This window comes from Mesocricetus auratus, unplaced genomic scaffold (assembly GCF_017639785.1).
Source record: "Mesocricetus auratus isolate SY011 unplaced genomic scaffold, BCM_Maur_2.0 Super-Scaffold_100018, whole genome shotgun sequence".
NCBI classification, from domain to species: domain Eukaryota; kingdom Metazoa; phylum Chordata; class Mammalia; order Rodentia; family Cricetidae; genus Mesocricetus; species Mesocricetus auratus.
The window spans coordinates 40,641,750-40,657,024 of NW_024429199.1; the positions used below are offsets into that span (position 1 = coordinate 40,641,750).

Here is a 15,275-nt window from a genome sequence, read left to right on the forward strand (position 1 = left end):
TGTGCTTCATGCTGCTGTGGAGGTCACACACTTCGCTTAAAATAAACCGTGCTACAGCGCGGTCCTCCAGCCTCTGGGCTAGTTCATGGGGCAGATGATGCAACCTTCATTTGAGCGTGTCCAATGCGCACCAGACCCTGCTGTGTGTCCTCATGGGGCGGCCTTTGAAGTCCTGAGGGAGGAAGCGTTGGAAATTAAGTCCAGTTAGTACTTTATTTTCCTTTCCGTTTGTCATGTCAAACAAGTAAGTCAGGACAAAAGCCTCACCACCCCTAGGCAGGCTTGGAGTCCTCCCAGATGGCTTCCCTTCCCCCTACAGCCTGCCTCATTGTGTCCCCTTTCCAGGAACTAGGGTTCTGCCCCTTGAAGAGTAGGCTGGAAGCGGGGTGCAGGTATGTTACCAGTGCTGCTATGGTGTTTGGAGGAACCCCATGATGAGGCTGTATCCATTACCCATAGCCTTAGTGTACCCTGCACTTACTTAAAGGTTTAATGCACTTACTGTTCTGCATTTACTTAAAGGTTTAAGATGATAAGGAAGGATGCATTGTGTTTAGACATTTGGAAACTGTGGAGGAAGCCTTGAAGATGTGACATGGCATGTGTGTGGAGGAGAATGGAGAGTAGTTGTGGAGGGGCTTGAAGACGAGGATAGTCGATGGAGATGCTATGTACAGATATGGGCTTTCTTTAGTGGGTAGTAGACGTGTGGTGGTCAGCAGAACATCCTAGTTGAGTGAGCTTTAGTTTAGTACACACTCCGGAATAAGTATGTGTTTAGACTGGAGACCCTCTGTCCTCAGCATGCCCTCCATCTGGAAGGATGACAGTGCTGGGCCTGTAGTTTCAACAGAGGGTGACGAAGTCAGAGCTATAATTTCCTAGTGCTAGGGAAGATAGTGAGGGGGAGATTTGGCCTCCTAGGTATTCTTGGGAGACTTCCTGGAGAAGGGGCCATCAGAATTACTTCTTGGAAATGAGGTGTTAACCAGAAGAGGGACAGAGAAGGGTGTCACATTATAACCAGCAAACCCAGTTATGGGATCTCCTGGTTTCAAAGCCCTGCAGCATTCCCATGACTTAGGAGATGGAACTCTCTCTACTCTGGCCTTCATCCAGGAGCCCACTTAGCTGTTTTTTCTTAGACCTCTTCTCTATTCCTATCCTATTTCTGGGGACTTACGACCAGAAGGGACTCTGCATGGTGCACACGCGTGCCCCCTCCTTTCTCCTTGTCACCTGGATCACCCTGTACATCCCATTTCTCACCAAGGCCTAAGGGCTACATCCTTCAAGAGTGCCCTGACTGTCCTCACGTAGGTTCTGTATGGGATGCTGATTGGCTCTTGTTCTTCTGTCTTTTCCTCTGCTCTGCATGTCACTCTCCTGTCATCTCTTGCGTCTCCCTCTGTCCCTGCTGCAGAGCAGCGCCCAAAGGATCCTATTGCTCACATCTTTGGTTATTTTCTGGAGGAGGTGAGGGAATGGACATTGGGTTCCATATGAGTGACTCTTGTTGCTGTGACAACATGGACCGGTGCCTCTCACATTTAGGGTGGCTCTTCTTATCTCAACCAATTTCATCCAAGTCGACCCTCACTGCCATGGGTAGAGCTTGTCACTGGTTGATTCCAGATGAAAATTAGCGTTAACTATCACAGGCCTTTTTCATGAGCCAGGGGTATTTCTTCCTCACTGTAGGAAACCCAATATAGCAATATATTCGCCTCTGCACTTGTAGCAGTGACCACGCCTTTTGGGCGTGGTTACAGGTGCGGACAAGATCCATTAAAGGGAAAGGATGGGGCTCTGAAAGCCCCCTTATGGTCATGGAGAGCAGGGTATGCATCCTTAGAGCAGGAATGCTGTGATAGTCAGTCACTTGTTTTCTGTGTAAGTTCTTTCCCCAAATAAACACCATCTATTATTCTACCAGATCTGGTTAATTCATTACTACCTGCCTATAACTCAGCTCTTCTCTGAGTCCTCCCCTGCTTTCTTCTCCTTTATTTCCCCTTTCTGGTTCAGTATTCCAATTCCTTCTCAAGCCATGGTATGTTTGATTTCCTGATCTCTCTACCTAGTAGCGATGGGTAGACTGCATTCATTTGAGGTGTTGGGGAGCAGCCCTGTAGACGAGTGAGGTTCTGATGGTGCACAGTTGGTGAGTGGCAGAGCCAGGAACAAACCCAAATCTGCTTTGAGCTCTCGGCTGCTGCTCAGTGGGACTCAGGTAAGGCCCACAACTCTTCACTTGCTGACTAAATGTGCGGTGGATGATTTTGCACAGATGAGAGAAGAATGCTTGCTTCCCTGGGGTTTACAGTTTGATTTGAAGGAAATTTTACTGGCTATAGAATGGGAGACTTTTGTCACCAAGGAAACAAACCACAGCTGGCTTCTGTTTTAGCCACTAGTCAACTTGGGTAGACCCTTGTCACTTGTTGGGATCTTTAGTGAATGTAGGTTTCAGTGTTTGCAAAGCACAGAGTGGGAATTTTTAAAATTCCTTCCACCAATAAGGAAAATGTAAATTATCTTTTAGGTTAAGCCTAATAATGGACGATTGGGCCAAATGTTGCAACTGAATGAGTAAATGAGAGAAAATACTTTCCTAACAGGGTTGGGTCCTGCAGGGATGCTGCCATCTTTTTTTACAGCCATCACGTACTCATATGCCTCGTTATTTTTATCAGTAGGCTTCATCTCCTCTCTTTCCCACCCTTTTACAGCTGCCCAAAATATCTCTGAGCTCATTCACTGAACATAACTTTTAAAGAGGAAGCTTATCATTGAATTTGTGTCCTGTGGGATTTCACCATTAAATATTTCCCCTTTTATGTGACTGGTGGCATGACTTCATGGAGATAGCCCAGTGACCTGAGTTTGATCTCTGGAACCCATGGGAGGGTAGAGGGAGAGAGCCAGCTCCCCAAGGTCGTCTCTGATCTCCATACATGTAGCATAGAACTCACATACATGTGTACACACACACACACACAACACTCACATACACATACCACTCACATATTCACACATTCACTCACACTCTCACACACTCATGTACTTGCACAGTCACATACACACACTCATATACTCACTCACACACACATACTCACATTCACACACTCATATATTCACACTCACACACTCATACATACACACATACTCACACTCATACACACTCACATTCATACATTCACACACATACCACACATACTCACACAATCACACACGCTCACATACACACACTCATGTATACACTCTCTCACACACATGCTCACACACACATCCACACACTCTGTCCCTTTTATAAAAGAAAGCAATGAAAAGCTCCATTAAAGCGGCTCCCCATCACTTGTACCATCCATGTCATTGCTGTGTTTTGCTGTGTGTGCCACTAAAAGGAGTGCTTCGATTGTAGAGTCACTTCCATGTCCACATAACTTAGTTAAAAATGGTTTTTTCCTCTGGACTGAGGAAAACACTAGGCAGTAAAGATGACCTCAGACACCTGGTCTGGTCTATGCCTTCTAAATGCTGGGCTCACTGCTGTGCACCACGATGTCGGATTTGTGACCCAGCCAGGGCTTTGTGACAGCTAGTGAGCGAGCATTCTGCTGACTGAGTGGCACCCCCAGAGCTCTTGCTGCATTTGTTTCTCGCAGAAAGTTTCATGATGAATTTAGAAGAGGTGGGTTGTTGCAGAGGCTTTCTCTCCCTGCCTCTGTTGGCCACAGCGTTTTATTTATCAACCAATAAGAGAAACATATGTACAGAAGGACATCTGCCATCGATGGATGAAGAGAACTTAGAGCAGGTCCTCAGCCTGTGGGCTGTGCGACCGTTATGGATCATATTTACATTATGTTTCATAACAGCGGCACAATTACAGTTATGAAGTGGAAACAAAAATAAATCTATGGTTGGGGTCACCACAACATTAGGAACTGTGTTAAAGGGGTGCTTTGTTGAGAGGGTTGAGAACCACTGACTTATAGGAAGCCTAGGGACTACTCCAAATTTGTAATTTTTGGAGAAGACTGGATGGGGGACAAATGTTCAGTGTTGCAAATCTTTCTGATGACCATTTATCCAGAATGAATGACTAACATAAAAGATTTTTTGGGGGGTGTCTGGTTCTCTGTGAATGCTAAATAACACAGCCAACTGGAGATGCCATTGTTGCTGAGGAAATGTGTCACTCTTGATAAGGTCCAGTGCCCAGTAGTCATTTTAGGCCGTGTAGAGATGGCTGTGGAATGCTCTGAGCCTTGTGTTGACAAATCTCCTGAGTCTGTTGATCTGCATGCAAATAGAGGCCACACTATTGGAGCCACGTGGTTGTGACAGACTGCAAAGATCAGAGAGAGATCCCTAAACAAATGCCAACTCCTGACTCCTTGTTTTGAAGAAATACTCGGCAACGTCTGTTGTGTAACTATCTGTAGCTGCTTTAAGTTTTCAGGTGTACAGGTGGTGTTTATTCCTCCAGACACTGAATAGCAGTAAGCTGTCCTGTCCCCTAAGTGAGCTTGCTTGTCATTGTTTTAGAGAAATTCCAGTTAGGCAGGAGCCTCAGGTCACTGCCATGATGCCTGCTGTGTCTTCCTACGTACAGCTCACCCAGTAGAGCAGTGGTTCTCAGCCTCCCTAATGCTGCACCCCTTCAGTACAGTTCCTCGTGTTGTGTGATCCCAACTGCAAAATTACTTGTGTTGCTACTTCATAGCTGCAGTTTTGCTACTGTTATGAATCGTAATGTAAATATTGGACAAGCAGGATTTCTGATACATGACACCCAAAGGGCTCACAACCCACAGGTTGAGAGCTGCTGCAGTAGAGGCCCTGAGGGCATAAATGGGAAGGGAAATGAAACAGGAGAGACCCATGTTTCACTTTGCATTCCATGTTGAATCTGAGTGGTTCAGTGCTGTTCTGTAACCATCATGCACTTTGGCATGTTACTGTATTGGACTCCCCAACTGCGTTTGATTTTGGCTGTCCTGATGAAGTTTGTGCGTGCGTGCGTGCGTGCGTGCGTGCGTGCGTGCGTGCGTGTGTGTGTGTGTGTGTGTGTGTGTGTGTGTGTGTGTGTGTGTGTGTGTATGACCATGACCCAGTGTATTTCTGTAGGAGGGTGTAAGATACAGGGGTCAGAGGCATTGGATTAAAACCACACAGCTCCAGGTGCTGGTCGTTTTTTCCTTGAGGGCTGTGGAGGAGATTGCACTCGCAGTCTGAGCAACACTGACTTGTGACCTGGGTTGAAGTCACCTCTCTTCTTGCTGTTTAAGATCCAGCAATGGGAGCAGAATCTGGAAAAATTCCACATGGACCTGTTCCGCATGCGTTGCTATTTGGCGAGCTTACAAGGTGGGGAGCTACCGAACCCCAAGAGTCTCCTTGCTGCTACCAGCCGCCCATCCAAGCTGGCTCTTGGCAGGCTGGGTGTCCTGTCTGTTTCGTCTTTCCATGCTCTGGTGAGTTCCTGGGGAGGCTGGGTCAGTGGCTGGCAAGTTCCTTGCCTTTCCCCAGCTGGTTCCTAACTGCCAGCTTCTGCCGGAAGTTAGCCTAATAACTGACAAGGGTCACAGAGGCTAGGTACTGGGGACCAGCATGGTAGTTTGCTTGTTCTAGGAGTCTAGCTGTTAGTTGGAAGTTACTCTGTATTCTTCTCTGCTGGTCTGTTCCTCCTGATACTCTTGGGAAGGTGGAATCTCTGAGGAGTGGTCCTAGTGGGTGAAGAAGAAGAAAAAGATGGATTAAATGTCACTTGCAAATGTGAAGACCCAAGTTTTCGTCCTTAGAAGTTAGACTGGGAGAACTTTAGGCCAAGAAGAACCTATAGCCAAACAGGGGGAAGGGGAGATAGAGGACTGTAGAGATAACTCATTGGTTCAAGTAAGATGAAAGGAGTTTTTTGTATCCCTCAAATGCTCGGTGGCCATAGCTACCGACCTGTAATTCTAGCCTTTGGAAGGTAGAGACAAGGGTCCCTAGAGCTGAGCAAGTTGGCTGGCTATTGATGAACCCTGAGTTTAGCTGACATTCCCCATCTCTGTATGTTGGAATTTGATGAGGGCTATCTAGATAAGAGGTATCTGTGTGGAGGCTGCATTTCTGTGTGTGAACACAGCAGACTCAGTCACCGTCAGAACATGCTTAGAGCGAGACTGACGTCTCTACTCGCAAGGACACTGTGATAGGCTTCAAGATGCTTCCAACTTTGCTTTCCATTAGGTGTGCTCTAGAGATGACTCCGCCCTCAGGAAAAGAACACTCTCCCTTTCCCAGAGAGCAAAAAGCAAGAAAGGCTTATTTTCTTCATTGAAAGGTCTGGACACCCTGGCAAGGAAAGGGAAGGAGAAGAGGGCTTCCATTACTCAGGTGAGTTCTCAGCATGGGAAGCCGGGTACCATTCCTGACACATCCCTGTTGGCAGACTGCTTGCTGAAAACCTTAAGTGTTTATCTTCTGCTAAAGGTGAAGTCAGAGTTGATTGAAAGAAATCTAGCTTCACCAGGGACATGTACCCATATGAAATGGACAAACAGCTTTGTCTGCTTCTACATATCCCCATAGGCAGGCCCACCCGTGCAGCTCTTAGGAACACAAGGAATGTGTGTTATTAGAATATAGGTCTGGGGGTGTGGTTCAGTTGGTGCAGTGCTTGCTGAGAGTGCTTAAAGCTCCGTATTTGATCTTCATCACCGCACAGCCAGAAACAGTTGTGCACAGTGTAACCCCAGCATGTGGTAAACTGAGGTTGGAGTATCAGGAGTTAATGGCATGGCCAGTGAGTTGGAGGTCAGCTTGGGCTAGAAACCTTGTCTCAAGAAAAAGAACGGAAAAGAAAAGGAGAAAAGAAAGAAAAGTAAAGGTATGCATGTGGGGAGGGTAATTATTTGGAAAAACAATTTATACTTTTTGTTGCCTTATATCAATTTATATGAAAATTAATGCCAAAAAGTAATGCCCGTCCAAGGAAATGCAGCTAGATTGGTGATTGTCCTAGATCCTGTGATAGTACCGATTCCATTGCTAGTCCTATATTGTATTGATTGACAGTGCTAGATTCTGCTGCTTGTCCTAGGTCTTATTGATACTTCTCTGATAGTCCTAGATCCTTTGCTTCCTCAATTGTATTTTGTCAGCTCGCACTGCAGAGGGAAAACATGGCGGTCTGAAACCCTGCTTCACCAGTGACACGGGGCAGGGTTGGGATTTGGACCTGTCCATAGTGTCCAAACCCTAAAAGAATGCACAGTTGCTACTGCATGTTTTCCAGAGGGGAGTTTCTGCTCTTAGTATTGTATCAAGGAAAGAACAAATCCAACATTTATTGCTAAAACATGGTCCTAAGTTCAGCAAACTGTCTTGAGAGAGTGTTGGATGCGCAGATCCAAAGTGTTTCCCGACACCCACAATGCAGCATGTGTTCATTGATACCTTCATCCTGGTTGGTAGTTGTAGGATTACTTTTTCAAGTACTGTTGAAAGCAAGTTAAAACATGATCTGATTCTGTAATTGACAGGGAAATGGTTTGTAATTATTTTTAGTGGTTGCTGTTATTCTGAAAATGATTTCAGTTGTCACAGTTCATAGAAGTTTATTTCCTAATTTGTACTGTGAACAACACTTTTAATGAATAGTTTGACTAAAAACTTTAAAATAGCTTCCATGTTTTAAAATCCTGAAACTGAGAAGGGCAGGGTGGGGGGGATGGGTTGGTTGATGGAAAGACAGCAAAACACATGTAAGTTCTTTTATGGGGCCACTGGTTTCTTAAATACCCATATGCAGGAAGAAAATCACCTACTTATAGGACTGGTGAGAAGGCCCAGGAGGGACAGGTGCTTGCCATCAAGCCTGGCGACATGTTTGTCTCTCCAGGGTCCATACGGGAGAAGAAGAGAACGGAGTCCACACTCTGTCCTCTAACTTCTCCCGCTCGCTATGGCATGAGCCCACACACATGCACAAATAAACAAATGTCAAACAAATGAAAGACTTACAGTTCTACTTGTGTCTTTAATACAAAAAGTAATTATTTGTTGGTCCTAGGTAGTGGCTAACTGTAATCCATTGGCTAACATCGGGCCAATGTTTTCTGAATGGCATCTTCATGATTATGTTCTGTATATAATGTCAAGGTCAATGTTGATATTAATCAAGATAACCTCATGTAATTAAAGTGATGACATGATTGATAACTGAGTAACTTGCTTATTTTTAGAAGTACCATTTAGTTAATTAAATGAGCCTTACTGTCTGCCTCAGTGTGTTGGCTAAGTGTCCTCAACACAAGATTTCTTGATAAGCAAAAGCATTTGGTTGAACATTTTTTGTTTTTAAAAAGATATGAAGTTAATACATAACTGAATAAAGTTGATTTATTAGGTATTTCTAGTTGAACGTTTTATTTAATGTTAGCACTCTACAAAACTTAGAAGATAAAATTTATAGAAGTAAAAAGTGATAGTTTTTTTGGCTTCAAACAAACCTCTATTAACATATTGTCTTCCAATATTTATTCTAAGCACATAAAAACAGTAATAAGATTGATTTTGTGGCTTTTCCAACTCCATCCCACATCTTCTGAAATGCATAATTAGAAAGGCAACGTCAAGAAAATTCAAGATGACTTGAGTGCTGTGAGACATCACACAAAAGTAAATGTGAAACTCCGGGGGGAAAGAAAGCAGATTTCTCTGCAGAGGGAAAGCTTCCTATTTGAATATTACTACAGCCTGTGAAGTGAAGATCTCACAAAGTGTTATACAACTTCAGTCTTTAAGCTGAAAATGCGTGGATGCCAAGTGAACATCGTAGTCTTTTCCCTTCCTCCTGTTTGTCAGGTGTTTGATTCCAGCAGCAGCCATGGATTTCCTGGAACTCAGCTACCTCAAAACTCCACTAACTCCAGTGAGGTAAGCTTGGCTGGCCAGGGCAGCCATCTTGTTTTATGTTGACTAAGTGGGGAATGGTGGTTGAGAGTCTTCACATGGATCTATTAAAAGACAAGTTTAGAGTTAAAATGGTCGCTACTAAGTAAGCTAAGAGGTGTCCTCTGAATGTTAAGTATTTTTGGAGGTTTTTAAACTTCCATGACCACCTTAAAAAGAGTGCTATGAGTGACTGGGCCAGCCTTGGCTTAAGCTCCTCCTTCAGGAGTATCCGACCCTCCTTTGAATATTAGCCAATCCCAAATTAGACCTACCTCTGTGACAGTCAAGGCCTTCACAAAGTTGGCACATGCTTCTCTGGGCATCCTCAGTGGAGCTGAGCAGTGTCTGTCCCTCTCTGGTCTCCAGAGCTGCTTCTGTTTCCGCGTGTGACCTGTGACCAGGAGTGGGGTACACTGCTTGGATATGCCGGCAGTTACTCTGCACTTTTCCCAGACTCACTTGCCTCTTTCAATGTCTCCCATTTTGCCTCCATCAGATTGCTTTATCTGTAATTTTATTTCTAACAAACCTCTGAGCTCATCAAAGCTAAAAGGCTGGTAATGGAGCTGGAGGGATGGCTCGGGGGTTAAGAATACTTACTGTTCTTCAAGTAGACCCAAGTTCATTTTCTGGTATCCAGACGGCGACTAACAACCACCTGTAACTCCAGTTCCAGAGGGATTTGACACACTCTGTGGGTACTAGGCACATGTGGCATGCACTGATATACATGCAGGTGAAACACCTATACACATAAAATAATAAAATAATTTTATAAACACCCGATAATGGGGCTGGAGAGATGAATCAGCACCTCAGAGAGTTTGCTGCTCCTACAGTGGACCTGAGTTTGGTTCCTAGCACCCTCATGTCAGCTCACAACTGTCTGGTAATCTCTTCGTGCCTCCATGAACACCCAAATAACACCTGACATACACACAGACACACTCTTTCACATAAACATAAAAAGCAATTAAAATGAAAAAAAAAAACCAATAGCGATCAGCATGGACAAACCTATTGTGTCTTTGCCAAAACTATTCAACACATTGATGGGAATCATTTTGATGAATTAGAAACTTAGTTTGAAAAAAACTCCGAATTATAGTAGACTGTTAGACACTGTGACAGGTACTTTGGGAGACAGTGAGGTACTCTTTGGAGGTATAAAATATTCAGTATAGACAGCTACATGCTTGTGAAGCTAGGTAAAGTCATCTTAGTATGCCACTGTTGTTGCTAAAACTGTTCCTGGGTGATGGCTTGGCCTCAGGGGCCCTGCCTCCTGTAGGATGAGTGTGAATGGGTTGGAAAATCCTCTGCCTGGAGTCATGTTGCAACCTGCAACCTCCCAGGACCATGGCTCCTGGGATGGGGTGGCTTGAACAGGGACTTTCCAACCTTGTGATCCCCTTTTGCTAAAACTCACAAACCATGAGGAAGCAACAAAACCATACCCACACCTTCTTTTCCATAAAGGATGCTATCAAAGTGACAGCCATTTAATAATGAATACTGTCCACTCCCTGCCCTGTGGTTTCTGTGTACTTGTAGATCTGATTCAAAGGCCCTATGAGGGGAACTTGACTTAATGGTATAGTGATGTGTCACCAAGATTTCAGTTCTTACCGTGTCCTACCTTATCAAGCCGTGTGTGTGTGTGTGTGTGTGTGTGTGTGTGTGTGTGTGTGTGTGTGTGCACGCGCGCATGTGCATGTGCATGCAGTGTCTTGAAGAAGAGCTCTTTGTTAGGTCCATGGTAGTATAAGTGTTCTTGTGTATTCTATGTCTGTGGCTCATGCCAGTGTTATGACATTCGTTTAATGTTTGTTAATCATTTATATTAGCTGTAGCCCCTTAAGGGTTGAGAACTGTTGGACCTATAATAAAAACCCAGTGTTTGAAGATTGCATCTCTTTAAGCATTATGTAATAGAAAGTTCTTATTTTCCAAGTTTTAGGAGTGAGATCATCAAAGCACTATCAAGACTCACTGCAGACTTGGAGAGGAAATTTTGCTAAAATACTCATTGATAGCGAAGTTCTGTGCTAATTTAAATTGGGTTCAGGTTTTCACATAGTCTACTCGAATCCCCAAGTCCCACCCATGCTGTCAGAGGCACAGCCCCTGAGCCATCTCTCCAGCCCCGTTTGCTCCATTTAAGGATAAAACCCTGTGTAGGGACCCAGGAGGCTTTCCATTTCTGTGTGTTGGCTGCTTTAATGGTACATCCTTCTGTCCTGTGTCATGGAACATAGGTAGCTAGGTTCAAATTGAACTGTAGCTTGAATTAAGAGAGACTTGAAAAAAATTACCTTTTTGGCTTAAAATCCTGTCTATAGCCATTTGGATAATTACAATTATTATTCAGCAGTTGTCTTCTGCTAATCACAGAGAATATTTGTAGCACACAAATCGTCTGCTTTTCTACAGTAAGTACATTATGTGTGTTGGCATCACACAGAAAGGCCCTTGTGAGGGAGGAACCGCCATCCTTTTAAAATATCCCACCATAATTGGCACATCCTGTAAGGGTCTAGCAGTGAGTCACCCTAATTGGGCGTCTGTTAGCGCTGGAGGAGAGCCAGCCTTCTTAGAGCATTTTTTAAAGGACACCTTGGCTAGCCCCAAATGAGAGCTTTTCAGAGCCCTCTTGATGAGTAATGATGACTCTCAGACAGTGTTTGCCAGGGAGATGTTTGTTATGGAGATGTGTCAACAAATCTCCCACTGAGTGAGGGTGGCAGCTGCCCCAGAAAGCCACAGCAGCCATGACAGCCCCTGGCCTTGGCCTCTGCTCCTGGAAAACTGGAGGGGGGGGGGGGCGTCGTTCTGACTTTCCATGGCAGCCAGTGAATGAAGTATTGTCACGTATTAGCTGCAGACAGGGCGGCGGGGGGGCGCCCCAATGTTAAGTTTCTCAAATGGAAAAAGTGAATGAAGCGACCAACTGTTTACCACAGCACAGCCTGTTTAAATAGAATGCTAGTCTGGAAACTTCCACAGCACATGCACATGTGTGTCTATAGAATGTATCTGTGTTTGTCTCTTTCCATACACGTAGCTGGCCGGTCAGGTTTTTGTCTTCTCTTTCTAACCACTGGTGTCTGGCCGTCTGCCCAAGGAGGAAGTAAACCTGGCATCACCCACGATGTGAAGATGTTAAGAAAAGCCAGGGCGGATCACTTTTGTGCTGTCCCTTCATCTCACTTGCTAATAGACTCTCCTTTTGTCAGGGGCTGGGGTGGGGTGGGTCCACTTGTGACAGACAGGCACTGTGATTTTGCTACTTATGTCCCTTCAGTGATCCAAGCAGTAATTACAAGCCACCCGATCCAAAAGCATCTGCTGCAAGAATGCACAGGGTTAGCATTCCCTCTCTGTGTGACACACTGTGCATAAGTAATTTGACATGTGCTTTCAGGGCTATTAGTTAGTAGTAGTAGCAATAATAATAATAGTAATAATAATAACTTCCATACAAGTTGTCCTACCAGGAGAGCTAGCACGATTTCCCCAAATGCTAAGGTAGCATCGTGTGGTTAGGGCTCAAGTTCACCCATGCTCCCTGTTCTCCTAGATGGCCCGCAGCAGTTGGGCTGTAAGGGGACAGCTCTATACCTGACTCCAGGATCCTGAAGGTTTTGGAACAAGGAATAATTTCCATGCAATTCTGGACAGTGGCTGTCTCTGGACTGTGGGGATTATGTGGGTGTGGCGCTCGGACACTGTCCTCTGAGCTGGCCGTGGAAGGTTTGCACAGGGTGTCCTCATGAGGCTGGTGCTCCTGGTGGTCACCTTTAAGGGGAGGGAGGTCGGGAGGCACTTGGTTGCCAGGCTGCCTGAGGCTGGCAGGACAGAAATCTTTCGCCTCTTCCCTTTGTGTCCTCCAAGGGCTGAGAACTTGGAACAGGGCTTTGGAGGTATCTTCTGGCTGAATGAGGCAGCTTAGAGTAGGAGACAGCAACCCAGCGATGGAACTCTGGAGGGGTGCTTTAAGAAGCACCTTTGAGAAGGACATGCTGGAAGGAATGTCCAGATGTCTCATTTGTGTGTGTTTCATTTCAGGGACTTCTGTCTCTTTGATGAAAAGGATGTAGGAGATTGTTTTATCTGGCTCATTGAAACTGAAGCATGTATGTTTTTAGCTTGGATGACACTGGCCCTTCCTGAGGAAATCAACACAAGCTTTCTCTCCAAAAGGGCAAAGCTTAAAATAACTTAGACAATCTCTATTCATCGAGTAGACTCCCCCCCCTTCTAATTAATTCATTCCACATTCTTTGATTCCATTGAATAACAAGGTTTCTTCTTTCCCATATTTAATATGTGTGTGCACATGTGTATGTGTGTGTGTGTGTACACGTGTGTGGGGTGTGTACAGCAAGAAGCACATCTGATTTGTCATTGGGGGAGATCTCTTGAGGGGCTCTATATCACCAATGGCCTTGGCTTTGATAGGCATCTTCTGCGAAGGGTGTGGACCTAGGAAAGGACGCCTGCATGAGGGAGTTCAAAGCCATACTTCATTGAGCACGGTGGGATTGTTTCCTTTCTTCCATCCCTCCATTGATTCTCACACAGTTCTTTTGTTCAAGACTTGCCTTCTTTTAACGTAGCTAAGTAATTTGTCTTCCTGAAAGCCGGGACTATTGAGAACCCGACACTGGGAAGGCAAATTTGAATCAGATGCAAGCGGAGAGCCTCGACCTTCCACGATGGGTCGGTGTGAGTCACTAGTGGCATCTGCCTCCTCATCAGCCAGGTATGGGGTGTATCCCGGATGAGAGACACCACGTAAAGGGATAGAAGAGCCTGCGGATGAGGAAACAGAGGCTGCACTATCTTTCATCTTGTCACTCAAAGTGGGTAAACCCAAAGCTAACCCTCATGTGAGCTCTGTCAAGAACTTAGAGTATGGGTCCCTAACTAGTGATTCCAACAGTAGAGCGTGGGGCATAGTCTAGTGGGGCATAGTCTAACAGGGGAAAGCAACTGAAATGAGCAGAACTGTAGAGGCAGGGGAGTACCTTACGCTTAATGAGCAGGTCCTCTGAGACCGTTCAGCTAGGGCACAGTCTGGATCTGGACCATTAAGTCACACCCATTGTGGCTGAAATTGGCAGACTTCCTGGTCCATGTTGTGTCGTAGCGGGAGACCTGGCTCATATCCTGACTTCGGGGGTCACAGCTCTTTTGAACTACAGGTGGTGCAGCCTTAAAGCTTTTTAGAACTTCTGCACCCATTTTCTCACCTGGTAAGTAGGGAGTCGTGACGGTGCCCACCTGACACTGGTTGTGATTGAATTAGCAGCAGGGTGGGAGTTTATTTCATGTGACGGGATCTCCCTATGATGGACAGCCAGAGATGAGAAAGAGCCGGAAGCCATGGCGTGGCGTGGATTTGAATTTCCCGGGGGACCTGCCCACCTGTCCATCCTGTTCTCTCCTTGAAGGACAGCGTGAAGTTCCTACTTAGTGGATTCTCTTGTTCCTTTTGAGTTTCTTACTCCACAGCGACCTCTGCTGGGCTTTAATTTTTCAGTGTGCATTGTTTAAGACTGGAGTCTGCATCACAGGGCAGTCCCTGCTCTTACCAGGCTCCTGGGCAGAACCCCAGCTACAGTGACAGAGAGAGAGTCCCGGTGCCCACCTGGCATCCTAGGCTCAAGGCATCTGCTTCTGTCTTTCCTTTTCTTTTTTCCTTGGTGTGTGAGGAGACTTCGGTTCTGGCTATGATCGTCTTCCGAGGAAGACGTGCTGGTGTTGGCAGCGTTATGGCGGATCCAGTTATACGCACTTCAGAACTGAGTATCACGTTTCAAAACAGTCGGCACAGAAAGATGTGTTCTTCCCCTTTTCTGCGCAGGCCTGTTCTTTGGACTGTCTTTATTGTATCAAGTCTGGCTTTGCACAGTTTACTGTGTTTAAAGAAATGCATGGAATTAACAGTAAAACGGCCCATCAGTGTGATTGCTGCGAGATCTGAGTTGTCTGTGGTAATGTGAGAGTACCGGATCTTGATGTCATTGCTTGCCAGCCTGTAAGACATCCCCATGTATGTGGGCTCCTTTGCTTGTAAAAGCTCGTCTTGTTGATTTCTAAAATATCAGCAATGAGAGCGATGCTTCCTTTTGCAAAGTAATAAAGTGAGGCTTAGTAAATTGAATTTTGTTTGTTTGTTTTGAGATAGGATATCACTAAGTAGCTCTGGCTGGCTTGGAATTCACTTTGTTGATGAGACTCAGACCGAGATCTTGTCCAAACTTAGAGGTCTCCTGGTCTCTGCAGGGATTAAAGGACATTCCACCACATTCATCCAA

General features: G+C 45.3%; 1 protein-coding gene across 4 annotated transcripts in view; it reads left to right on the forward strand.

Annotated features, from left to right (window-relative positions):
* The window catches only part of Tiam2 (TIAM Rac1 associated GEF 2), a 192,662-nt gene that overhangs the window by 110,558 nt on the left and 66,829 nt on the right, over positions 1-15,275 (forward strand). For all 4 annotated transcript variants that reach the window (XM_005065908.4, XM_040728405.1, XM_040728407.1 and 1 more), the window contains exons 8-10: positions 5,298-5,483; positions 6,244-6,390; positions 8,863-8,934. In XM_005065908.4, coding sequence (XP_005065965.1) covers positions 5,298-5,483; positions 6,244-6,390; positions 8,863-8,934 — 405 coding nt within the window. The remainder of the gene's footprint in view (positions 1-5,297; positions 5,484-6,243; positions 6,391-8,862; positions 8,935-15,275) is intronic.